The sequence below is a fragment of the Phaseolus vulgaris genome, chromosome 11 (assembly GCF_051622355.1).
Source record: "Phaseolus vulgaris cultivar YP4 chromosome 11, ASM5162235v1, whole genome shotgun sequence".
In the NCBI taxonomy this organism is placed as follows: Eukaryota; Viridiplantae; Streptophyta; class Magnoliopsida; order Fabales; family Fabaceae; genus Phaseolus; species Phaseolus vulgaris.
This window is the reverse complement of record NC_143508.1, coordinates 3255440-3281459: the sequence shown is the minus strand read 5'-3', so window position 1 is coordinate 3281459 and position 26020 is coordinate 3255440. Positions and strand designations below refer to the sequence as shown.

Sequence of the window (26020 nt, the reverse complement as noted above, 5' to 3'; positions counted from 1 at the left end):
CGTCCAACAGAACTGAACTAGCCATCCTCCTCTGTGGCACTGTCGCAGTGTGGCGCGTACACACCACTCTCGCGACGTCGTTTCATCCAACCCCACACAAGTTACCATAAATAATGAAAATAATATTATGCATATTTGTAAATCAAAATATTGTATAAAAATTTAAATAAAATGTAAGATTAAAACATATTTAAAAGTAGACGCAGATAATTAAGGGGAAGGATCTAAAAATTGGAAAAAAAAATATTTATCATCCCATTATTCCATATAATTATACTATTTAACATATGACTCTCAATAAATTATCTTTATATAAAAGAAAAATTGGTAATAAAACAAAATTATGCCATATTATGTCATTTCGACCATGTATAATCATATTTGTCATATAATAAATTAACACCGGTAAGTTTTGTGAATTAATTCATATCTTAAATATATTACAGACACTTGATTTTATTTGATATTTTCATATTAATTCAATATAATTTATTTCCGTATAAAGCTCAATATATTCTATTCCTAAAGTACTTATTAATATCAATTTAAATATTCACATTGTGCATAAATCAAAGTTTTAAATCCATTAACTAAATTCAACAACACTTCGATTGTCATAACTCAGTAATCAACACAAAACTCAAGGATTATATTTATTTATTTTTCTTCAAATTTTGTTATTACTCAAATATATTTGATATTCTGCCAAATCATGGAGATATCTGTAACCTATAATTTTCAATTTCACACCAATTATAATTAAAATTTTGAGTTAATTTCATTTACCCATAAATTATTTTTTTTAAAGTGAATCATGTTGTAAAGAAAATATCATGAAATTTTAAGTAATTTCGCCAACCTTAATATTTACCAAAACCGTGAAATTGAATAAAAAATCATTTTTCTTATAAAATAAATGATTAAATAGTTTATTCTTAATTTATATCATCAACTTTAATATTCATCATTAAATATCATTTCAGCCAATACTTTGTTCTCACAGAATATACTATTTTGATATATGAAATAAAAATAAATAAAGAAATCAAAATGACCTTTTAACCACACAAAAATTAACAATCTACATATTATAAAAAGACACTTTAAGAACGAAACCCAGAGACAGTATCTTAATATTATTTATTTGTTTATTGGTAATAATTAAAATTCATCTTAATAATACGAGCATATCTTAAAACCGTCTAACGTTAATAATAAAAAAAGTAATAAATAATGAAATAAAGCTTACATGTAAATATAATACTTTAAATCTTTTTTAAGTGGTTATTTAATTAGATTTAGAATTTCACCTTAACGATATAAGAAAAAACTTCATTAAATAACATTATGAATTATTGTTTTAGATTAATTATTCTTTAACAAAAGGTCAATTTAAATACTTTTGGAATATGAAATCACTTTTGATTTCGTCTTTGAATTCTGAAAATTAAAAACTTTGCATTATTTCAAAAAAAATATTAAACTTTATTTATTTTTAAAAAATTGTAAATAATTGCAATTTATAATAAAAATTTGATATTCCGTTAAAAATATTTATTTACAAAAATTGCGTCTGAATGTTATTTACAATAATTGTAATCAGCTCAAACATAAAACTTTAAATATAAAATTCCTCAAATCTCATTTTAGATTGTTTATGTCAAATAATAGATTGAGTGAGTTTTTTTTTTCATTTTACATAATAAAAAACGAACGTTAGAAAAGTTTGATTGTAAAAATCGTAGATAAAAATATTTGCTGGTAACGATAAATTTATAATAAAATTGCTGAATTGTGTTTAGTTAAAACTCGAATGCAAATTATAACTTTTACCTGAAAGCTTGTTGAAATTATACTTTATTTATATAACACAACTTTGTTTGTATGTAAAAACATAACTCTACATAATAACAATTTTATGCTGCCATAAGAGAAAAACAATTATCTTAATAATATTTATATTGTTCAATTTTAATGATAGATTATTAATATTTTTATAAGGTTGAATATTTTTGTCAAGTTCTTAAGGTTGAATATCTTTTGCCAGGTTCTTAGTTTCGTTAGATTTTTCAGTTTGTCTTCGTTACTTTGTCTCTCGTCCTCTCTTTTTATAGGTGGTTTTGGTGTGTAAAGACATTCTAACAGTCAAGTCAGATGATTAGTTCGGGGTTAAAATTTTCATTATTTTTCTCCTTATGTGTTTCTCCTATTTATAGTTTTGTCTTAGACCCTTTTATGTAGACATAGATTATCCAAGCCCAATATATGTCTAATTGTGTTATTAGGTCTTAATCATGTTTTAACTATAATTAATCTCCTTAAGATTAACTTATTCTGTCGAGGGAGCTTGTTACGTAGAAAAAAGAAAGTTATATTAATATTCTTATACAAATAAATTATATAAGAACAGTAAAATTCTTAGATTCTTTTTTGAAAAAAAAAATATAAATCCCTTTTTTTTAAGAAAAAGACTATTCCAATTAGAATAGTAATTAAAAAAACCTTATTAAATGAAAGAAAGACACATCTTTTATCTAATATCGAAGGATTTGAACCAAGATTTCCATATGGATAGGATAAGGTATTTGTATATCTCACTTATGACTTAAATATATCAGTTTATCTTCGAAAAAGGGAAAAATGAAATGAATTGATTGTAAATTTTTATAAGATTTTACGCTTTCTAATCCCCTTAAGGAATAGATAAATAATTGTAGAAAAAATATAATCTCCACGACGACACCAAAACCTTCTAATATTATTTGAGAATCAAAATTATAGTTATAACCTGCGAAAGTCTATCATTATGATCCTTGATTAATAGATTTGTTCGCCTTATTGAGAAGTCGAACGGTATTCCATACAGACGAGATAGCCAAAAAACACCAAAGATTATTAGACCACGTAACGAGGTGTTTTCGATATTTAGTAATCAACAATATAAATAATAAAACATTCATCTAAAATAAATATTATAAAATAACAAAGATATATTTTTTTATTTTAACATGGGCAATGTACATGTAACTATTTATTAGATATAACTAAATATATGATAAATAAAAGCTCCAAGTATATAAATATGTTATAATTAAAATGTATAGAAAAAAAAATAGTTTGTAATATAAAGTACATTTTATAATACAATTCTTTGTATCTAATTTAAGATTATTTTTAACTATTGATGATTATTTTAAGAAATAATATTTAATCTGCAAATGTTAAGAAAACAAATTAAAAGTGAATATGTTGTTCTTATAAATACCTTTATTAAAACATGGTTATTCTCATTTAAAAAAAACGACATTAATATAATGTAAATCAATTTAAATACATGTGGGAGCAATAACATTTTTAAACATTATCATTCAAAATAGTTAGTTATAAGAAAAAACAGTAGAATTGTGTATTATGATTTTATTTTCTAAGCACTTCATTTTGCTTTTAAAAACATGTTAAAAGATGGATAACTTCTTGATAAAAAAAAACTTATGAAACAAACATAAATATTTTATATTAGTTTGTAGTCTTGTAAATTTTTAAAGTTTGCTATGTTTTTATAATTAAAAATAAGTTGTGAATATTGATTTAGTAAAATATTGGTTAAAGTGTCTAATGCAGTACATCGCTTTATAGTACAAGATTTTTGTCTTAATTAATTCGTTTGTCTTTTTTTCATGCATATGTCATTGGAGCATTAGAGGGTATTAAATTATTTATTCTACATTAATTGTAACTTCCTTTGTATGATATCGTATAGTATTTCTAGTTGAGGTTTAGCTAATGAAACAATGTATGTTCATGTGTCTTCTTCAACAATTTTTGTGTGATTTATGGAAGTTATATTTTTTATAAATAGGACCGTGTATGAACTGTTGTAACCAACCTAGAGTTGAGTGTTCACTGAGAGAAACTTCAGGTTATAATACCTCTTAGAATGGATTTATGATCATAGATGTATATTGAAGTTAGTTAACACTTCAATTGAATCACGTTAAATTTCTCTATGTCTTTTATTTGTTACTCTTTCTTGTTTAATTGTTTAAGTATTATTCTGGGTTTCTTTATTATTGTTTGGTATTCGTTTGTGTTGGTAGATGACATAGTGAGTTTGTGAGTTATTCCTCAACAAACTAATGTAGTGGGCATTGAAACTTAATTATCATGACTTTCACATACTACAAGGATGACAAATTCAATAGCTTTAATGATTTTGGGTTGCAATGGTTGAAGATTGGTGCTTTTTTAGTTCAACGAGGTCTCTTTGAAGCTTTGAAAGTTGATTCCAAGCTTGATGTAACCATGTATGAGAAAGACGAGAAAACATTGTCGGAGAAGACTCGTAACGCGATTGTTTTGTGTCTTTTGAACAAAATGTTAAGCCAAGTATCCAAGGAGAAGATCGTAGTGAGACCATGGATAAAGCTTGAAAGGTTGTACATAACTAAGTCCTATATGAAGCAAGCATTGTACTCGTACAAGACGAGTAGTGAAAAAGACATTTAGCGAATAGTTGAATCGATTCAATAAGTTGATTACTGATCTTAAAAATATCGACATTCACAATGATGATAAAGATTAATCACTCATTGTGTGTTCTTTGCCTAAGATACATGATCATTTGAAGGAAACCTTATTGTATGGAAGAAAGACTATCTCTTAGGCTCTGTTTGCTTCAAGGGTTCCCCTGTTATAAAGGAAGGATGTGGGGGAAATATACATGGTTTGGATCAATAGATGTGCAGGGAAGGGGGGAGAGTGGATCCGCATGAACAGTGAATTCTCTTCCCCCTCCTCAGATGCAAAGAAAGATTGGAGGGGAAAGTCATGTAGGATAATGGTGTTTTACCATTTTCCCTTTGTTTTTGGTTTCGCATGGAACAAGTTTAGGGACCAGATTTGGATCTTAGTGATTTTGAATCGTTGGATGATAGAGAGTGGTGACTATTTGAGAAGGAAATGTTTAAACTAATTGGAAGGTTAAAAAAAAGTTGTATTAATTATCAATAACTAATATAATAATATATTAGATTAGGATGACACAACAACGACTAATTAATGCAATAATATATATCATGATATCTTTTATTTATATTATTTTTCCATCATATTGTGTGATATTTCATATTTTGTTCTATATATTTTCTCTTTATAAATAAATTTATTTTACATTTCACTTCACATATAATATTTTTCATTATAAAATGTCGTATAAAATATCTACATGATTGTGTATTTACATATAATCCATTTCAATGAATGGGAAAATCTTTCAAAATGTATAAATAAATATAACGGTAAATTTGTATATTCTTATATAATATTATTTTTATGATTATTTTCATGTTTCGACAATGTTAAATAACTTGTATTTTTTCAAAAATAATTATTCAACAGTATCGAAAATAATTTACAATATTTTAATTAACTCAAATCTACACAAAAATACCTCATATTTAATTATTTAAATATTTTTAGATATAATGGTAAATTTGTAAACTTACATTTTACAACTTTTAAAAAAATTAGAAAATTTCTCTCAACCATTACATCACTCCCGAACTTCAATAGACTTTTCTTACAAATTCACTTTAACATACCACAATCCAATTGCACTCACTTTTTTTACACTTTTTCTCAAATCCTCACACATCCACTCCCTCAAATTCTCACACATCCCCTCTCCAATCCAAACACAAACTTAAGAAGGTTTAGACTACTCTAAATTCAAAGGAGTTGAACGAAAAAATTGACATGAAGTCAAATATTGGAGATGCCCTTGTAATAAGGGGGATTCGTTAAGACGTTATACAATATAGACACTACTAGAATATCTAATACTTGTTAGATGATATTATGATAAGGGAGTATATGATTTTTTATGATAACAAACACTATAATATGTGTTAAAGATATAGCCAAACTTATTAGTGTGCAGGTATAAATTTTAATCCAATAAACAATCTAAAATATTAACCTTTTATATTGTCTCAAACTGGTTAAATTTGTTAGATGGTTTTAGAGTACAACAACATGACGAATGATCTCGCAAAGTTAAACATGTTAGACTTACTATACGTTTTCATGGATTACAACATGTTAGATAACATTTAAACTGAACACACATTAGACAGTTTGGACATTGTCTTTACAATAAATGATATAGTCTTCGTTCTCACAATAGGCGGTTTATTGTGTTAGGGAGTTTCTAAACTCAATCTATGTGTTCTTAAATTGTTCTAAAACCATACTTATATGTTTTTGAAACTCGTCTTTGAGGTATTAACTCATTTGAATCAAAGTTTTCACTCACCTTGTTAATTGGACTATTTTGAAAAGTTTTCAATATACAAAAATAAAACATAGTCTTTCAAAAATTTCATATCTTTGCTTTCATGATTCTATTCTTATAAAATACATCTCATGGATGGAATGCAATTTATTTGAAATACTAATATGCTTTGATGACCAAAAGTTAATATAGTTCGGAAAGATTTAGAAAATATAATGTTAAACAAAAATGTTTTTGAAAAATAAAGAATACAATAGTTCTATTGTTGAGAATATTGTAATTTTTTTATATATATTTTAATCATGTAATGTAAAAAAAATGATAGCATAGGAAATGTCGAGTTGGAAATAGAAGAAAAATTAGTTACACTACAAAATCATATAACACTTGATCCGTAAGGAAAAGGGAAGGAAAAACACAAGATGTAAGACACAAAATGTATTTATAAAGGACTACGTCCCTCTTTGTTTTCGTTGATGTAGTGATGTTTTGGATGAAAATGGATGGATTTGTGGTTTGTTTCCAATGATTTAAAAGAAATGGCAAGATGGAAGAGATGTGCACTCTCCTTTATTAAAACATGAGATTTTAGAGGAACAAGTGTTGATAAGAGAGAATGAATAAATATAAATTTTAATATAAAAAATATTTTATTTAATTTTACATTACATCAATTAATCCAAGCATTTTTTTATTTTTTTTCTCTTAGCTTTTTTTTTTTTTGTCATCTAAATTCACTTCATAATCCAAACACCATAAGGTTGTGTTTGGATTGAGGAGTAGAAATGTGATGATTTGAGCGAGTAGATGTGTGAGTATTTGAAATGGAAATGTGAAGAAAATTAATGTGTTTGGATTGAGGTATGTTAGAGTGAATTTGTGAGAAAAAATGATTGAAGTTTGTGAGAATATTTTTTTAAAAGGTGTAATATAAGATTGTAAATTTACCATTGTCTTTAAAAAAATAGAATAATCAAATACTATATATTTTTGTGTAAATTTGGAAGAATTAAAATTATTAGTAATATAATCCAATATAATTCAATAATTAATTTATGAAAAAAACGAGTTTCTTGATGAACAAATAATTTACACGTAAAATTTTGAATACTTGTAAAAATTGTCAATTGTTATATAGAAATAAATAATTTAAATATTCATAAATTTAAGAATTGTAATTATAACATTATTTTGAATTAAATATAAATAGTATTATTATATATAATAATTATTATATATTTTTTTATCATAAATAAGTATATATGTTTGTATTAAAAAATTATTTTATTATTAATTATTATTATTTCATTTTATTAATATATTTATGCTAGTTAAATTTATTTAATAAGGATAAATTTGGAAATAACACTATGACATGACTTTTCATTTGTTTACCTTCATTTTAAGGGGAGATGATATTTATTCTTCACACTAATATCCTCTCATCTCTTCCCCCACAAAACCATACATCCGGATAATTGATATTCTTTCACATAATTGTTTGTGAACAGTACATTCATAAAAGTAAACAGTCCCTAAATGTTTTAGAATAATTTTACCAATATAATATGTTTTTTTACCCAAAACTTATATGATCAAGTTATAACTAATTATACAAGACTATTAAATCACAAATTAAAAATAATGTAAAACATAACTCAATTCAACCACATAATCTTACTCTTAGGAATAAGAAAAATACTGCTCACATCTTTTAACATATTTTTTTCTGTAACTTTCTCAATTTCTAAACAATGAAATGAGTAACTTAACATGTTTTACTAAACCAAAAGAAAACAAAATTACATTTCAAAATGACTTCATCATCATAACATATAAGAACATACAAAAAATTAATGCCAATTTCATCCCATGAAAGTTAAAGGCTTACACACATGATAGGGGTATTAAACTCCTCAAATGTGATTTTTTAAGACCATCAACTTGTTTCCACACCAACATAGACACTACCACCACCACCACAAATCCACCATGTTTGGACCAAGTATGAGGAGGATAACCAACCACCCAAAGAAAAAAACACCACTTCATGCAAACAAAACCACATAATTCAACCTGCACCTAAGAAATAACCTTGTGAACTTTGAAAGCATCCAATCATGCAACAAATGAACCAAATTGGATTCATAGAAAGTGAAAACCATAATCGATTACATGGGTCGATTATCCATTTAAAAAACATAGGTAGTTAATTTCACTGAAAAAGCGAAAGGTAATTGACTATCTATCTCTACAAAGGCACGAGAACATCGATTATGCGAGTGAAAAAAACACCAACATCGATTATAGACACCAAAGATTTGATGTTCACTTAAAAAACACCTCGTAATCGATGTTGTGAGTATTCAAATGCAATTGAACATCGATTATGAATTGGAAATACCAACATAATCAAACATATAATCGGTTATGGTTCCTTCAAAGTTTTTTGTCTAAAAAATGATCATTGGAATTTTGTTCTTACATCAATTATCCAACATCAAACCACTAAATATGTTCTGCAAAACCATAAAAGCATAGAGAAATATGGATCAAAGCCCCAGGAAAGCACAAACTTAACAACCAAAAAATTTCAACACAACAACACACAAAGCCTAAGAGTTCACAACAATCACACTTATTATTGTGAATGAACTCATCTACCTCCATTGATGAGTATTTAAGAACTCCACCAATAACCCGGTCACCAAATTCAAACGGTAAAAAAATCACGTGTTAAGGAATCAAAGTTGTGCATGATTAGGAATCTTTGCATGCAAGATGAACAATGTAAATTCCTTACATAAAGTTGGTGGCATTATGAACAATGCATATGCCAATATGATTTTCTTATGCTTTCTTTGCCCTCAAATGGGAAAGAAAAAAATCACGAATCTCGCGATTTTGTGCTGGTAAATCAGTAACATTCAATAGATACAAATGCGTAACTTCCTCGTCTTTCCCTTTACACAGAGCACCAAAACCAAACAATATTTAAATATTTTAAGATAAATTTACCAATATAATATTATTGTTTATCCAATTTTTCTCTCATGGAGGATATAACTTATTTTAATAATATAATAATACATATTAGTACGTTGAATTAGAAGTAAAATGAATATAATTAAAATATTACCCTATTAGATTGCAAAGTTTTTCCTTTTTCATACACATATGTATTTTCTATGGATATGTATAACTCATAGTCCCTTCAAGGCCTAGAAGATGTTGGTGCATTGTACACAGTCCATGTTTTTGGGTAGACACTGTTACGTACAAAGTTTGTTTTAGTTTAATAAAACATTTCTAATATGTTTAGGTCGGTGCATTGTATAAAGTCCTTTACTCGCAGGACTTTACTTCGCAAACCCACGTCCAAATAAATTATAAAAAATATTTATTTAAGTTTAAATTAAAATGTTTTATATGTATTTTTATTCATTTACTATTTACAGTATATTGTGTGGTAAATAAAGCGGACAAATATTCAAAGAATAGAAAACGAGAAGAACCAACAACACCGGATATGGGATCAAATTATTACCAATGAAAAGAAGTAACGTTATTTCATAAATATTCTGTTATATAATTTAATTTTAAATACTTTCTATTTAGTTTTAAACCTTTTTATTTTTCTATTCGGATGTTGCTTGGTTTGATATTTTTGAATATTCGAAATGTATTCAATAATAATTTTCACTGTCCATAATATTATCTGATATCGTTAAATAATTGGTATATTTGTATCTATTTAAATATTTATTTGATGTGACATTTCCTCTCAAACTTCTCACAAACACAACACAGTACAAAACTACAACAGTGTCAACCGGTCAAACTGCTGAATTGTAGTTGCAATTGCAGTTGCAATAGCTACCAACACCATCTCATGTTCTAATAACACCCTCCTCAAGCAAAACAGTGAAACAATTTTTTTAATTTTTTCAAGTCTTTTACTTATCTTATAATTTCTTATAAATAATATATATTTTTGAATAAAAATTTGATACGGATAATTTTTTTTGCAGTTTGAAAGATAATTTATTGTCTTATTTCATATGGAAAGTAGCCAGGTGTCGTGTGTACGCTGAGAGGCATTGGGCGTGAGGGTCACCGAGAGGTGATACGGCCGAAAACCCATACCGACAACTTCCCATGCACGCCACGTGTACAAATAATATTTTTTTTATTTGCATTTAATTTCGTAATTAATTTTATGGATGCTTTGCTTTCTGCATCGTCTCTGGGCGTTCAATTGCTTGGCCTATGGTCTTGGACCGTTTCGTTGACCTGCCCCACCTCTCCTATAAGGACAGAAACGCAACCGTTTCATCTTCATTTCTTCTAAATTTTTGTTTGCGTTAGCTTAGTAGTTGTAGCAGTAATGGTGAAGTAGAGGAGAGGAATCGCGATCTGGGACACGGTGTAGCTCAAAGAATAAGGATCGAGTTCAGATGGGTTTCTTCAGTGCCATTTTGGGGTTTTTCGGATTCGGGGTTGGAATTTCGATTGGTCTTGTTGCCGGCTATTTTCTCTTCATCTACTTTCAACCCACTGATGTTGAGGTATGTATGCGTGTGGCACCATACACTGTGATTCTTTAAGCATTGTCTTCGTGTTTCACTTTGATTTGTGGCTTTGACAGGATCCTGAAATCAAACCATTGGTGGAGCAAGAGCAAGAGACTTTGCAGCGGATGTTTCCAGAGATTCCTCTCTGGGTAAAAAGTCCGGATTTCGATCGGGTAACCCAACTACTCAATTGCTTTGATTGTTTCTTTTTCTGGTTTTAGGATGGCCACTGAACTAATAAGTTTCTCCGTTTCTTCTCCAGCTTGACTGGCTCAACAAATTTTTGGAGTATATGTGGCCGTATCTTGATAAGGTTTGTAGTTTTTATGTGCTTTGCCTGGACTTTTGATCCTCCTTGTTTCTTGTCTTGTTTGACTGCAGTGATGTTTTTAATTATTTATTAGGCAATTTGCAAGACTGCCAAGAACATTGCAAAACCCATAATTGCTGAGCAGATTCCTAAATATAAAATTGATTCTGTTGAGTTTGAAACACTCACGCTGGGTTCACTGCCGCCAACTTTTCAAGGTTAGTAGATCTGGACATTCTTAGGGTTTTGACAATGTTTTGTGAACTGTGTCAGCTATTTTTATCGAGTTTTCTTTTTTGGTATAACTAAGAGATATAGTCCCACCGGGTCGCTCCATTCTTTTTGGATAAAATGGTACCCGAATCAGACTTTTAGATGTGACTTTATGCCCAAACCGAGAGTTTAATCCCAGACATTGGTTAAGGAACCCAAATAGACAACTTGTGCTGACAATTTTTTGTTTCGTGGAGTTACTATTCTATTGTTTGCAAAGGGATAATATAGGAAGAGGTTTTCCTGCTGTCTGGGAGAGAAGTAATTTCGAATGTTAACCTTCAATTATATTTTTAACTTACAAAGTTAATCTATTGTAAGAAGAAAAAATAGCTGTTAGATCATGATGAGTGAACCCTTGGCTGTTTGAAATATGACTGCAGCTTGTCTAGGTCCATAAATATGGCTATTTTTAGACACTGGCAATGATAATGTCTTTTCGGGACACACAAGACATTATCAGAAAAAAATTGATTGATAGAGAAAGAGTAACCAACATTTACACACAAGTTTCTCGTTTGTCACTGTATGCACAACTCCAACGTCATGGATTTTGTTGGTCTAGAATCAAAATTCCCCTATTAAATTCAAGGTTTGAAATTGAGATTGCTCTGTACTTGAACTGGAACCAACAAGTGAGAGGACAGTTTTCAGCTTGGAATTGAAGAAAACTTGTTTTATATGATGCATTTCCCTGGAAGACCTCTGTTGAGTTTTATTTCTTGTGTGAGTCGGTTGTTAAAGTCTTAAAGATGACTCTTTTATGTCTTCATCTTTGCATTAAAGGGTTATTTGCTATTCTATATGTTATAATTGATTCTGTCTAGATAACCTTTTTTTTGTCGTATTTATATTCATAATATTTCTTTTCTTGAACGCACATTGATAGGAATGAAAGTTTATGTCACTGATGAGAAGGAGTTAATTATGGAGCCTTCTGTAAAATGGGCTGGAAACCCTAATGTCACTGTTTCTGTTAAGGCATTTGGGTTGAAAGCAACTGTGCAGGTAATTTGTTGTGTTTTTGTGTGTTAGTAGAAAATGGGTAGATGATTTTTCCCCTTCTTACTGAGATCTCTGATTTCTATATCAGGTTGTAGATTTGCAAGTTTTCCTATTGCCTCGCGTTACTTTGAAGCCTTTGGTTCCTAGTTTTCCTTGCTTTGCCAACATAAATGTCTCCCTTATGGAAAAGGTTGGTGATTGTTGTATTACTCCCCCACCTACTTTTTATACACACTTGAACATTTAATGGAAGACACAACGAATATTTGATAGGGTTTCCTAGTTTTCGTCAACTGTAGTAGCTATATTCGATAGCAAATTCTGTCTCTGGAGGAGTGATTTCTTGTTGGAATTAACACTGGTAGAAACCCCTTACTGGATGGTTGGAAATTATGTTCATATTAGGAAGGAGGAGCAGGGATAGGTCTTTCATTCTGATCTACTTGTGGGCAAATATCATGGTCATCCTATTGAAAATGCTTAAATTTAGGATATATTTCTGGATTATTTTGTTGCTTGTATATTTGAATTGTTTTGTTGTCCCCGTAATGTCTTTGAAAGTTTTTAAAGAATGAGCTATAATTGTTTTTACTGTTTAGAATACACATCTATTAAGGATCACTATCTTCTAGAAACCACAATCACAACTCCCTTACAATGTAAGCCTAAATGAGATAACCTTTGCAATTGTGATGTTAAGAATGAAAAAACTAATCATAGTCATTGATATTTATGCATCTTACAACTGAAAGGTGACTTTCAACATATTTTGAAATTCTAGGACAGTTGGGACTTGTTCCGTGAACGTGATATGATGGGATAAGGGAATGTGATATGATGGGATAAGGGCATGTGATACGATGGGATAAGGGAATATGATATTATAACAAGATAAAGTATAATCATATTTAGTGTTTAGCGCACACAGACAAGACAATAAGCTAAATAAAGATAGCATATAATATACATTATGTTGAAATGACAAATTTTCATTAAAATTATATATAATTTTCTAATAATCGAATTTCAATTTAAATTTGTTACAAATTATGAAAATTACAAAAAAAATAATAACTTTGACTAAATTATATTTTATTTATAGAACTATTTATTATAAAATAAGAAATTAAAAAGATTTTAAAATTATAATTAGCATATATATTATGATATAAATTAATATTATCAAAATTATACAGAATTTTATTTTATTTATATAGGTACTTTTTCTTAAAATTGTAAATGCATTATGAAAGTTTTGTTAAATTAATATTATGATGCATTTTTTTTAAAAGAATTTGAATAATATGATTTTTTTTATATTCTAAATCTAATTGCTATTATAATTTAAATTTATGTTTGAATATATATATATATATATATATATATATAATTATCATATGCAATCCTATATATATATGTTTGAATATATATATATATATATATTTATATATATATATAATTACCAAATGGACCCTTTTATAGTGACGATTAATTATCAAACTCTCAGCTTTTGTCAAAAATAACTTGCTTCATGTTAGTAGTTTAGCAACTTTAAATATAATTGTGACTGCTTTTCTTTGATTAGGGTGGACTTCCTCCATATGTAAATGTTCTTTGATTTTATGTATATTTTAGTTAATGCTTATTATAATGATATCTGGAGTTGTTATTGCCATTTTATGATAACCTATGATGTTGAAATTCCAACATTTTTTCTTCCTTATAGATAATTGAATTGTTATTTGATTTTATTTTAATGTTTGAGGGAACTTTGGTTTTGTTTTCTTCCTTCCCAAAATTGATATATCAACTAGTGATTATTTTTTATATATGGTATGTACTTATCTTCTCTTTGTTTCCGGTGTACATTATCTTGTAGCCACATGTTGACTTTGGGCTAAAGCTCATAGGGGCTGATCTTATGTCTATTCCAGGCGTCTATAGGATCGTTCAGGTAAAAAATGCCATTGTTTTTATTTGTGTTTGCATGGTAGACTTGCTTACATTTGTTTTCCACCCTTTAAGCCAGAATGGCTGCTGCCTGCATAGTAGACCATGTCACCTGTGGTAGATATGAAGAATTGTTTGCTCAAATAGATTTTATTTTGGAATGAGTGATATTATCAATCTTGACCATTGATTTTGTGTTTGCACAAAATATCTTGCTTGCAGAATGAAGGGAGAATTATCATGGAACCATTTCTTGCATCAAGCTGGTTTGGTGTTTGTTCATGATAGATAGAAATTTGATTGCTTGGGAAATTGGAACTTGTGTGTTAGTGATTGAAATTGCTTGTATAATGTGGATGTGAACATGAAGAAATACAGTAGGTAGTGTGGAGGTCTTAAATTTAATGGTTTGTGGACTTGTTAGGTGTTATCTTACAGTTCATTGAGGGTATAATCAGGTCTTATTAGCTAAAGTGGTTCAATGGTGTGCAGTTATAATTTTTTATTGAAGCCAGTTTCTAGTTTGGCTATTTGTGATTTATTCTTTTGTAGCATCCTATTTTTTTTTTTTTACTAAGCTTATTTTGGTTTATTGAAGTATTCGGTGCTTTTAAACTAATTTAAAGAGTGTTCTTTTCAGGATCTTATCAAAGATCAGGTTGCAAACATGTATTTATGGCCCAAAACCTTGGAAGTTCCAATTTTAGATATGTCAAAGTATGCTTCTTCATTTCTATAAATATTTTTCAAAATATATTTTTATATTGCCTCAACTCTTTTCTGTTTTTCTTGCAAATGTTATTGGGAAATCGTAGAGCCTTGAGGAGGCCCGTTGGAATTTTACATGTAAAGGTTCTTCATGCAATGAAGCTAAAGAAGAAAGATCTTCTTGGTGCATCTGACCCTTATGTGAAGCTAAAGCTTACTGATGATAAATTGCCATCGAAAAAGACTAGTGTGAAGCACAAGAACTTAAATCCTGAATGGAATGAAGAATTTAATTTGATTGTTAAAGATCCAGATTCCCAGGTTTTAGAGATTAATGTTTATGACTGGGAGCAGGTAAACCTCTTGAACTTTTTGAGTGTTTTTTCTAGTTTCTTCTTATGATATCTCAACTGAATGTTGGTTTTATATCTTGTTTAGGTTGGGAAACATGACAAGATGGGTATGAATGTGGTATCTTTAAAAGATGTTTCCCCTGAAGAGCCTAAAAGTTTTACTCTTGACCTCCTAAAAACCATGGATCCCAATGATGTCCAAAATGAGAAGTCACGTGGGCAGATTGTTGTAGAATTGACATATAAACCCTTCAAGGAGGAGGATTTGGCCAAGGGGTTTGACGAGACGCAGACAGTGCCAAAAGCTCCTGAAGGTACCCCGGAAGGTGGAGGTTTGCTTGTAGTTATAGTCCATGAAGCTCAAGATGTCGAAGGAAAGTATCACACTAATCCACATGTACGACTTATTTTCAGAGGGGAGGAGAAAAAAACTAAGGTAGATAATCCTAAGAAATATTTGCATTTTTTTATTTCTTCTGAATTATCCGCAATAAATAAAATAGCAGGTTTCCTAAACTTTCCTGTGGAAGATAGGAAAAACCACTTAAAACGCTCAGGTTTTAATATGCCTTAATGAGTTTTTAGACTTCTTTACATTCAACTAATCCCTGTAGACTGTTGATAATAGACCCTACTTGGGAGGGGTGGGGTACAAAGTCTAATCTGGTAAATCTCTTTTGGAATGTAGTATAGCGTCAGAGCTTTTAATCAAACATATTGTAATTTAGCTATTCAACCCACCATGTGGTATTGGTTTGTGAGTTTAATAGGTTGCTAAAACAACGGCTGTATAATGACATTGCTGATTTGATCTAATGGATTCACGTCTTTAGTCAAATTCCAAATTCATTGATTTTGTTTAACTATACCAAAAGTAGAGAAGACCAAGAAGATGGTAGCATGTACATTATTTGGATTGGTATTAGTTTTTTTATGGAATGCTAATGATACTGTGGTCATAATCACAGCGCATTAAAAAGAATAGAGATCCAAGATGGGAAGACGAGTTCAGTTTTATGGTGGAGGAGCCTCCCACCAATGATAGATTACACGTGGAGGTTCTCAGCACGTCATCACGAAACCTTCTCCACCAAAAGGTACATAATCATAGCAAGTCTGTTCCAAATATGTAATGTAATATTATTAATATGATGGTATGCTGTAGAAAAGGTACATGATCATATCAAGTCTTGTGTTACGAATATATACTGTAGAAACTAAAAAACTAAACCCGCCAGACTAGGAACCTCAAATTGTTGAAAGAAGTTGAAGTACTTGCAGAATCTACACATTATTAATGATTCCAAATCCAAATATAAAAAATTTAGGTTGCATTATACACAAGTGCCTTTAGCTTTGGGTGATGTTTTGTTCAATTTTCCTGCATGTGCTTCCAATTAAAGCATTTATTTTACCGCAACATGCTCAGAGTTTTCTATTTTCTATTTTAACGGAAGCTTTATGAGTTTACATATTTATGAAGTTGATTGTTTTAATTGGAAGCAAAGAAAGTAAATCACATGTGTCTAAAGTTCAAGGGAGGTTTATATACGTTGGGAATGATGACTGTATTCGTGTTTGTAGAATTGAATACATGTGAAATTGTCTTCGGTAGTTCATTCTGAATTTTTTGGGAGATAGGAAGGTAGAGAGGATATTTTATATGTTCTGCGGTAAACTATATGCTCATGCATTAGTTTTTTGTCATGACTATCTTTGGCCATGCCTTTACTAGTTTTTGCCCTTCATTGCTAAAATACATATTTATATGCTCACCTTCAACTTTATGTTTTTAACACTCAGACGATTCCTGGATTGCATAAACATGTTCTTTTAAGCCCAATGGTTTTTTTTTTCCCCTTTCGTGTTACTTGACTTAGCTGAGTTATCCGCTGCTCCTTTTGGCATTAGGAAACTTTGGGTTATATCGACATCAATCTTGGGGATGTTGTTGCCAACAAAAGAATTAACGAGAGGTACCATCTTATAGACTCCAAGAATGGTCGCCTCCAGGTAGAGTTGCAGTGGAGAACCTCACAAGCATGATGAAATAATTCTCCATCAATTTGTATTTCTGATTCCTTTCTCCGCCCTCCTTTCATTTTAAAATTGTCTCGTGAGATATATTGGTTTTATTTGTCAATCATGTACATGTTTGTGAAAAAGGTTTGAAATAGCAAAAGCATAAATACGATTTGGTTTGGAGTATAATATACGTTTACATTATTTGTTTGAAGACCACCTATTTATATGATGCTTAACCGACTTTCATTTGGTCTCTTGATCTGTGCCCCGTGTTTCTTTTTTTCTGGTTTCTTCCCAGATTAATTGACTAGCCCCAATCCAATATATCATGAATCTAGAGGCAATGAAATGTAGTAAGAATTTTGTTATCTGGTACTTTTGACTCACGAAATTTACGTAGTCGTAAGCAGCCATTCATGTTGGTCTGAAAGATTCAGTTTACAAGAGCTAATATCTCATCAAAACCTACCCGTGGCTTCCATCATTTGGAAATTGTTTTGATAAAAATTCCTCAAATTCTCCTTAGGGGATTCCTTATTATAACCGTCTTACACAATTTTTTTCTATTGTACGTTTATTTAATATATTTTATTTTATTAATACAAGGAAATATTTTGTCATTTTATATAAATTATTTAAAAAATAAAATTATTTTTAAAATTTTTAAATTAATATGAATGTATAGTAGTTCCTTGTTTCTTATTTTAAGAGAGCATACTTTCGTAAAAATTGAGTAAAAAAAAAATTGTCAAAACATCTCAATCTTAGATGTCAACACTCTCTCCCTCCATTGTTTGTTAGTGTATATTAATTTCTGTGCAAATATTTAAATTGAAGATACATTTTATACAGAATATAATGTTTAAAATTTCATATCAACTTTGAGAAAAATGTGAATATTTTTATTTAAGGTTTTTTTTTAATTAACGTTTTTAAGAAAAAACAAAGTTAAATGAGAATTTTCAAAGTGTTTAAGTTAACTTATACATAAATTTAAAATAAAATTTTAAAGAAGTCGTGTTGAAAGATTTTTATAAACTAATTGTAACTTATAAAAATGATTTTACTTTATATTTAATGGTGTTTATAAAAAAAAGTTTATTTAGAAAACCTTTACAAAAGTGATGGAATAACTTAGTTGCAATAGTTAAAATTTGAGATTAGATTCATTTAAAAAATTATTCAAAATTTAAAATGAAACACTATAGTTATAACAAAAACTCAAATATATAATTAATTCAATTATTTTTATATAGATTTTTTAGTTTTTAAGTATTTGTCTAAAAGCAAATTATATGGATAATGGACATAAAGGTGACCCTCAAAGGATTATATGACCATAGGATTAAACTCTAAGCTTTAGTTTAAAAATTACTTGAATACGTTTTTATAGTATATATAGAACTACGAAGTTTTGAATTTTATCTTTTATGATAAAATATTCTTCTTATGTTGCTCTAGAATTAAAAAATAATTGTTTTGTATCTCAATGATACTCGTAAATATATGTTGAATAAAATATCACGCGACACTTTAGCCTTTTTAATATAGTATCAATATTTAACATTTAAAAAATAGAATCTACTAAAAAAATATTATTTATTGAGATGAAAATAAAAAAATTATATTTTACATAAGCTAAACTTGACACTCACTCTTTTATAAGGACTACTAACAATTATAATAATTTTACATAAATAAAAACAATTCATTTCATAAAAACCAAAAAATCTTAAATCTTATGTTACAAAGATTTTAAAAGTTAGAAAATTGTAAGAGAAACTGTCATCATAACATTTTTTTATTTCGTTTTATTGTGTTTATTTACGTGTAAGTTTTAAACGAAAATTATAAACAGAAGGTAAACAAGTTTTCAAGATTGTTTGTTTGAATCTACGTCTTTATATATATAGGAATTTTCAATTATAATAGTTTGTTTTTTTTATACACAATTTTTTTCTGATTTTATCTTTATTTAATATATCTTATTTTATTAGTACAATAAAATATTTTGTCATTTCATATAAATTATTTGAAAAATAAATTTATTTTTAATTTTTAAATTAATATTAATTTACAGTTTTTATATGATGCTTTCCATTCTTCCTTAAGGCAACAATACTAAAAGAGAATACTCTCACACGTTTCCACACAAAATCTTACATATCAGATAAAATAACCTCAATTTTCAATCATTCTCTTCACTTTATTTCAAGCAACTATATTTTTTGATAAAATCATTTTTCTTTTGTATCTACCATCAAATTAATCCTAACCTTAAAGTGAACATCATCATACTATTCGATTCCAAAATAATCAGTGGAAGAAAAGAAAAAACTTAAAGAAAAGAGACTCTAATTGAAAAAAAAGATTGTTTAATTAATTTATAATTATTTTACATGTTATTTTTTGTTTTCAAAAAAATTATGTATTTATGTAACATTATTATTTTTGTATATATATTAAATTTTTATAATTATGAAATACTACAAGAAAATCATGAAATAAAAACTAATTTTTAGAGACCAAAGTAATTAGTTGCAACAGTAACTAAATTAGATATCATTTTAGAAACTAAAAGAAAAATTGGTTTCTAAATTAATTTTTATTATTGTTAAGTAGTTTCTAAATTGATATCTAATTAACAACAAAGTTTTTATTATTGTTAAATAGTTTTTAAATGGTCTCTAATTTAGTTACTATTGCAACTAATTATTTTCGTCTCTAAAAATTGGTTTTTATTTCATGATTTTCTTGTAGTTGAGTAAAATAAATGCACAGAAAAAGAATGGATTTATTTAAATACACAATTAAATAATTTTTGGACAGATGGATAAGAAAATCTTAAAGTTTATCTCTGGTCCGAAACAAATTGAACATTATTGCCTTGCATAAGAAACTTGCTCATATATTTATGCTGAAAACTTCCACAGTACCTTTTTATTACCTGGTTTTATTCACACAAAAACTCAAATTATTCAATGAAAAATATATAGTTTTATTTAGAAATATAAAAAAATGTGAATGCAGTTTGTCCCTTCCTAATTTTGATTTGTTTTTAGGTGATTGATTATGAATTGTGGTGAAGCGAGGGAGTGAGCCAATTAAGAAACGTGACGTGGCGATAGAGAAGTGGGAAGGCATGGGAATATGCTATGGTACTGGGAGCACCACCCATACATACAGCACAATTATCCATCCATTCACTCATTCATTCATTCTCAGTTAACAGTTTGCAGTTAGCAGTGCAGTGAGGTTTGCTTCTTTGTCGTTTGGTTTTCCCTTCAAACAGATTCCGTTATCCCTTCAGTATGGCGTTGCCGGTGGTGGTCGACTCGGAGTACCTCAAGGAGGTCGACAAGGCTCGCCGCGATCTCCGTGCACTCATCGCTAACAGGAACTGCGCTCCTCTCATGCTTCGTCTCGCGTATGTTCTTCTTCTCTATTTCGTTTATTTTCTCCAACCAAACAGTTTCATGCTGATACTTAGGTTTAGAGTTTTCGCTTGTTGCACGGTCAACGCCGCGATCGTGCAATTGTATTTCGTTTTTCCGTTCATGAAATTGCTTAATCTGGTGCAGCTGGCACGATGCCGGCACTTACGATGCCAAAACCAAGACCGGTGGACCTAACGGTTCGATCCGGACCGAGGAAGAGTATTCTCACGGCTCCAACAATGGCTTGAAGAAGGCTATTGATTTCTGCGGTATGTTTTTTCTTGTCTCGTTCGCTTTTATCTTTTCCTAAAATTATCATTCAATCCTCGTTTTCATTTTCCTAGCTAGGTAGCAGGTAGCAACATATTTGTGGTTAGGAATTGAAATTCTCCGTGTTTATCTATTTGCGCTTTGTGCTATTTGAGTATTGAATTTATAACGAGACATATAGGCTTGAATTTGATTTTATATTGGCGTGGTCCTGCCTTGTGTTGAATCGAGATTCGAACCTATTCCAGTTTAACTTGCCTAGGATATTTTTAGCAAAATAGTACCGCTGGTTGTAACTGTGCTGGTCCCCTTATTTTTCTGAGAGTTGGCTTATTTTCTGATGTCACAGAGGAAGTGAAGGCAAAACATCCTAAAATTACATACGCAGATCTTTACCAGGTGATCATTCTGTTTTCTTTCAGTTATTTGTTATGAAAGTCTGTAGTGAATCTGATGATTTGGTACTGATTCGTTTAGTGAAAATTGTAGAATGGGGTAAATGAACTTCTAAATTTGTCTGAGATGTATATGATAATTGATTCAGGGTTCCATTTTCTGCAGCTTTTAATTCAATTTACTCTTTTTGTCCGCTGTTTTTTACGCAAATCTGGTGGATGAATGAATCATAAAGTTACAGACTTATCTAGTCCAGTGACGCAGTGCCTTGTTACACTTAAGGCTCATGCTCTCATAATGTTTGACAACCCTGATTACTTATGGTTTCAACTTACAACCCTTGATGCGGCTGTGATATTGTGGTTAGTGGTTGTGTTCACAACCACATCACACCTTTTGATATGGTTGATAATCACAAAATGATCTGCAACATAAGTGCAATCAAAGTTCTCAAACAAGTTTTTCATCATTCTTTCTCTTTACTTGGTAGATTTAGATGAAATTTTGAAGGCTGGGGAGTTTTAGGGTGTTGGCAAGTTGACGAACGAAAGGTATTATTTTAAAGGCATTTACGGCGTGTTCCATACTACACACAAATGTTTCCCTCTCAAAAGAAAGGGGAAAAATCAGTAAAACAAGAATTATGGGGAACTATGTCAATTTTTGGATTAAGAGCTATACTTATACTACACCTAGATTTTCTAGTTAAAAAGCTTACTGGAGTACAATTAAAGCTCAAGCTCCTCTGTTAGTTAATGGGATGCGTTTCAAGTTTAACGTTAGTGCTTAAGATTTCTGCAACGAAGTTGAACACCATTTGACTGGATTTTCTTATGCACTTATGTACTAATGTTTAAGGTTAGAAAATGTCAGCAATTTCGAATTCTGAATATCAAAGTTTCCCTTAACGTTTCTGTAATAGTTTATATCAGAATCAAGCGTTTCTTGATTGTGTATATGACGCACAAGTCAATTAAATCCAATGAGTGCATGAATTCAGATTCTGTTGAAACAGAGAGGCAGAAGATTATCACTCATGGGGCATACGTTGTATAAAACAAGACTCACATTCTCAAGTAGAGAATTAAACTAACTGCCTTATATATTATACAATCTGCTAAAAAATCATTTCTTTCTTCACGTGCTTCCAGCTTGCTGGCGTTGTTGCAGTTGAGGTTACCGGGGGTCCCACAGTTGATTTTGTTCCTGGTAGAAAGGTATGTTATGCCATACAAAGTCGGAATATTTATTCTTATGAAATCACCGAATCTTATTTAGTTTACGTAATTTTCTATTCTTGTAGGATTCAAAAGTATCTCCTAAAGAAGGGCGGCTTCCTGATGCTAAACTAGGTGTGTTTTTAAATTTGTCAGTTGTAGAACTATTCTCTTTCCCTGGACTGTGAAATATGTTATATATTTTGTATTCCCTTCACAATAGACAGGGTTAAGAATGTTAATGAAAGCATAAGAATATGCCAATGCTGTTTGTAGGTGTCCCTCATCTCCGTGATATCTTTCATCGAATGGGCTTGACTGATCGAGATATTGTGGCACTGTCTGGAGGGCATACGCTGGTAATTCTCCTTTCGTGTATTGTCTCTTTTATTACTTACTGTGTTTATGGTAAGATATACTTATCTTAATTTCTGTGGTCTTATAAGGGGAGAGCACATCCAGAGAGATCAGGGTTTGATGGACCTTGGACAGAAGACCCTCTGAAGTTTGATAACTCATACTTTGTGTAAGACTCGTGTTGTATGCGATATTATTAATTTTTGCTTTTCTACAAAAACATTTTGTAGAGCTTCACTAGTGCCTGGCAATACGGAAAACGGAAAGAGTTTGATTTTTGTCTACTACTGAATATCACCATTGACCAGGGAACTTTTGAAAGGCGATTATGCTGGACTGCTCAAACTTCCAACAGACAAGGCTTTATTGGAGGATCCTGAATTTCGCCGTTACGTTGAACTATATGCGAAGGTAATTGAGATTAATTCAAATAACTACCATAGGAAATGTGTTTGTGCCGTATCCAAATTACCAATTAATGTTTCTCTGTAGTGTTTTATCGGTCTGTTTGTTTAGTATAAGCACCATTAAGCCTGTGAGCTAATTGCATTAATTATTAGACCAATCTTTTGTCCTGAGTTACCTCTAGGGCTGGTCCAGTGGTGAGGGATTTGTGTCGTATTCATAAGGTAGTAGGTGGTTCTACTCTCATTGCGACATTGTCACCGTTGTCCACAATAAAATCTTCTGGCCTGAGCTCATTAAGTAGTGATTGATTAGTAGGACCCTTCATACCCATAAGCCTTGTGCTTTGGAGTTTACTAGGCTATCTTGGCACTTCATTAAGTTAAAATGTTATTTTTCCCTTTGTGTTAGTTGGGTGGCAAAACCAACAAATTAACTTATTTAATGTGACATCAACCTTTTATCCATTGGTTGGTCAGGTATAAATAAAACTACTTACTTTTCCGGCAATTGACCATACCTTGGCGTTCGTTTTCTTTCTTTTTATAATGATGAAACTAATTTGTACATTAAACTAAATAACATGCCTGTTAGCCTGGAACAGAGCTAGACGTAGATTATTGGATGGCCAACCGTAGAACAGTTTTACAAAAACATAATTCTAAGTTTCCATACTTACATAAATTAGAAGAGAATTACAATTATAATTTAATTGTCTAATGAGTTGCACCCCTTACGAATTTTTGCTTCATTACATTCAACTTTTAAAATAATTATAGTACCTAATTAATTGAAATATTTTGAAATTATTATAAAAAATATTATTTTATTTTTCCATGGTCCATGGCTTTGGTACAATATAGACGGGTACGGTCATTTCCTTAAAACCTTAGAATAATTTAGGTCATAGGTGTGAATTTGTGATTAAATCATGTCAGAGACTTAGAAGTTATGATAAATCAATGGTTGAATTATAGAGTAAAGAAAAAGAAGAAAACGATGTTTCCTAAATTACAGGTCCCTCATTCTATTTCTGTCACAGACGCACAGTCTTACCCAGGGAGAAATAATTAGGGAAAGGGATTGAAATTTGAGGGTTGTGCAACTTCCCTATGTGCTTTCAAATAAGGTCACGCTGCATGAGACGACATATAAGAGAGAAAAAGGATTTTGAAAAGATCAGGGAGAGAGTTAGTCCCATGAATATGATTCTTTGTATCAGTAAGAATTGAACACATTTTAAGGAGTTTACGATATTTCATGTATTTTGTTTAACCAACTGAACTAGACTTCCTTGACAGTCCATAAATATGATTAAATCATAAAATATATAAATTATAATTCACGCTATAAATAATTAATAATTATACTAAAACTGTCTAATAATTCAGCCTCCCATTTAAAAGGTGATGGTCTAGTAATACTATTGTGAAAGAGTGGTATTCTATTTGAATTATGTTTTTTTTTCATTATACGTGCACAGTCCATTCTAATTGGTGGCCCTGCTATTAGCGCTTGTATTGTATGTAGAGTTTTAGAATAACTTTAGACATTTATGCGAAGTTTATGTTTTGCTCCATTAAAGAAAATTAAGAGCATAGCTATTTGCAGCAAAGTTGTGATTGCTGTTAATGCATCATTGAATTGCTTGAATCTGTCCGCTGTCTTATATTTTTAAACTGTGTCGCTCTGGCAGGACGAGGATGCATTCTTTAGGGATTATGCTGAATCGCATAAGAAACTTTCAGAGCTAGGCTTCGTGCCAAGTTCAAAGGCGATTTCTGTTAAGGATGGGACCGTACTGGCACAAGGTGCTGTTGGAGTTGTAGTTACTGCCGCAGTGGTGATTCTCAGTTACTTGTACGAAGTTCGCAAAAGAGGGAAGTAGACTTGGACCTGTTCATCTCTCTTGGATATTACGTTTGCGTGACCCCGACCCATTATGTGCAAAATAGGGTTCATTTTTGCAGCTTCAGTTTCTGTTTACTTGGAACCAATAAAGAATAATGCTACAGCCACTCTGAATTTTATATGAATAGACTAAAAATATCCTGAATACTCAATTTGACAGCAACGTCATAATGCGTAAATACAAAAGTTAACATTCCCAGTTACGTGTTATTCACTGAAAGGTTAAAGGAGGGTAGGCGTGCCCATCTGCTCAAATCAAAGAGGCTAATTTGTTGTGCATGTTTCGTGCGAGGAGATCAGAATTACGAAAACTGGTACTGCACTAGCTGAGAATTATGAAAATCATGCATTTAGTTAGGCTGCACTAGCATAGAGAATACTAGTTTAAGTGATAATCAGATATATTACCGTGTGTTGGACAGAATTATTTACATATTCAAATGATTTGTATGTATAAAATAAAGAAATGATTAGTTCATAATTGTTATAAAATTGAATATACACCATCAAACATAGCAATTTATTAAATTGTTTCCT

The 26020-nt window shown here is 30.1% G+C and overlaps 2 protein-coding genes across 2 annotated transcripts; both read left to right on the top strand.

Moving 5' to 3' along the window:
• Positions 1–10135: 10135 nt before the first annotated feature.
• On the top strand, positions 10136–17701 carry LOC137820363 (synaptotagmin-2). The gene is made up of 12 exons (XM_068624418.1): positions 10136–10860; positions 10941–11039; positions 11129–11179; positions 11271–11394; positions 12339–12457; positions 12543–12644; positions 14334–14408; positions 15045–15121; positions 15220–15466; positions 15551–15901; positions 16434–16562; positions 17377–17701. The coding sequence occupies exons 1-12, from the start codon at positions 10750–10752 to the stop codon at positions 17509–17511; spliced, it is 1620 nt and encodes a 539-aa protein (XP_068480519.1). The 5' UTR covers positions 10136–10749; the 3' UTR covers positions 17512–17701.
• A 2850-nt stretch (positions 17702–20551) lies between these two features.
• APX3 (ascorbate peroxidase 3) lies at positions 20552–25686 on the top strand. The gene is made up of 9 exons (XM_068624394.1): positions 20552–20917; positions 21072–21196; positions 21547–21596; positions 22745–22810; positions 22897–22945; positions 23087–23169; positions 23257–23336; positions 23476–23578; positions 25269–25686. Exons 1-9 carry the CDS (start codon positions 20802–20804, stop codon positions 25458–25460), a joined length of 864 nt encoding a protein of 287 aa, XP_068480495.1. The 5' UTR covers positions 20552–20801; the 3' UTR covers positions 25461–25686.
• The last annotated feature ends 334 nt before the right edge of the window (positions 25687–26020 follow it).

Bases quoted from the DNA above. Each gene is read 5' to 3' on its own strand.
- LOC137820363 (XM_068624418.1), top strand. From the start codon at position 10,750: ATGGGTTTCTTCAGTGCCATTTTGGGGTTTTTCGGATTCGGGGTTGGA. The intron at 11,180-11,270 runs GTTTGTAGTTTT...ATTATTTATTAG, and splicing joins TGTGGCCGTATCTTGATAAG to GCAATTTGCAAGACTGCCAA. The intron at 16,563-17,376 runs GTACATAATCAT...TTTTGGCATTAG, and splicing joins GAAACCTTCTCCACCAAAAG to GAAACTTTGGGTTATATCGA.
- APX3 (XM_068624394.1), top strand. From the start codon at position 20,802: ATGGCGTTGCCGGTGGTGGTCGACTCGGAGTACCTCAAGGAGGTCGAC. The intron at 22,946-23,086 runs GTGTGTTTTTAA...TGCTGTTTGTAG, and splicing joins GCTTCCTGATGCTAAACTAG to GTGTCCCTCATCTCCGTGAT. The intron at 23,337-23,475 runs GTAAGACTCGTG...ACCATTGACCAG, and splicing joins TTTGATAACTCATACTTTGT to GGAACTTTTGAAAGGCGATT.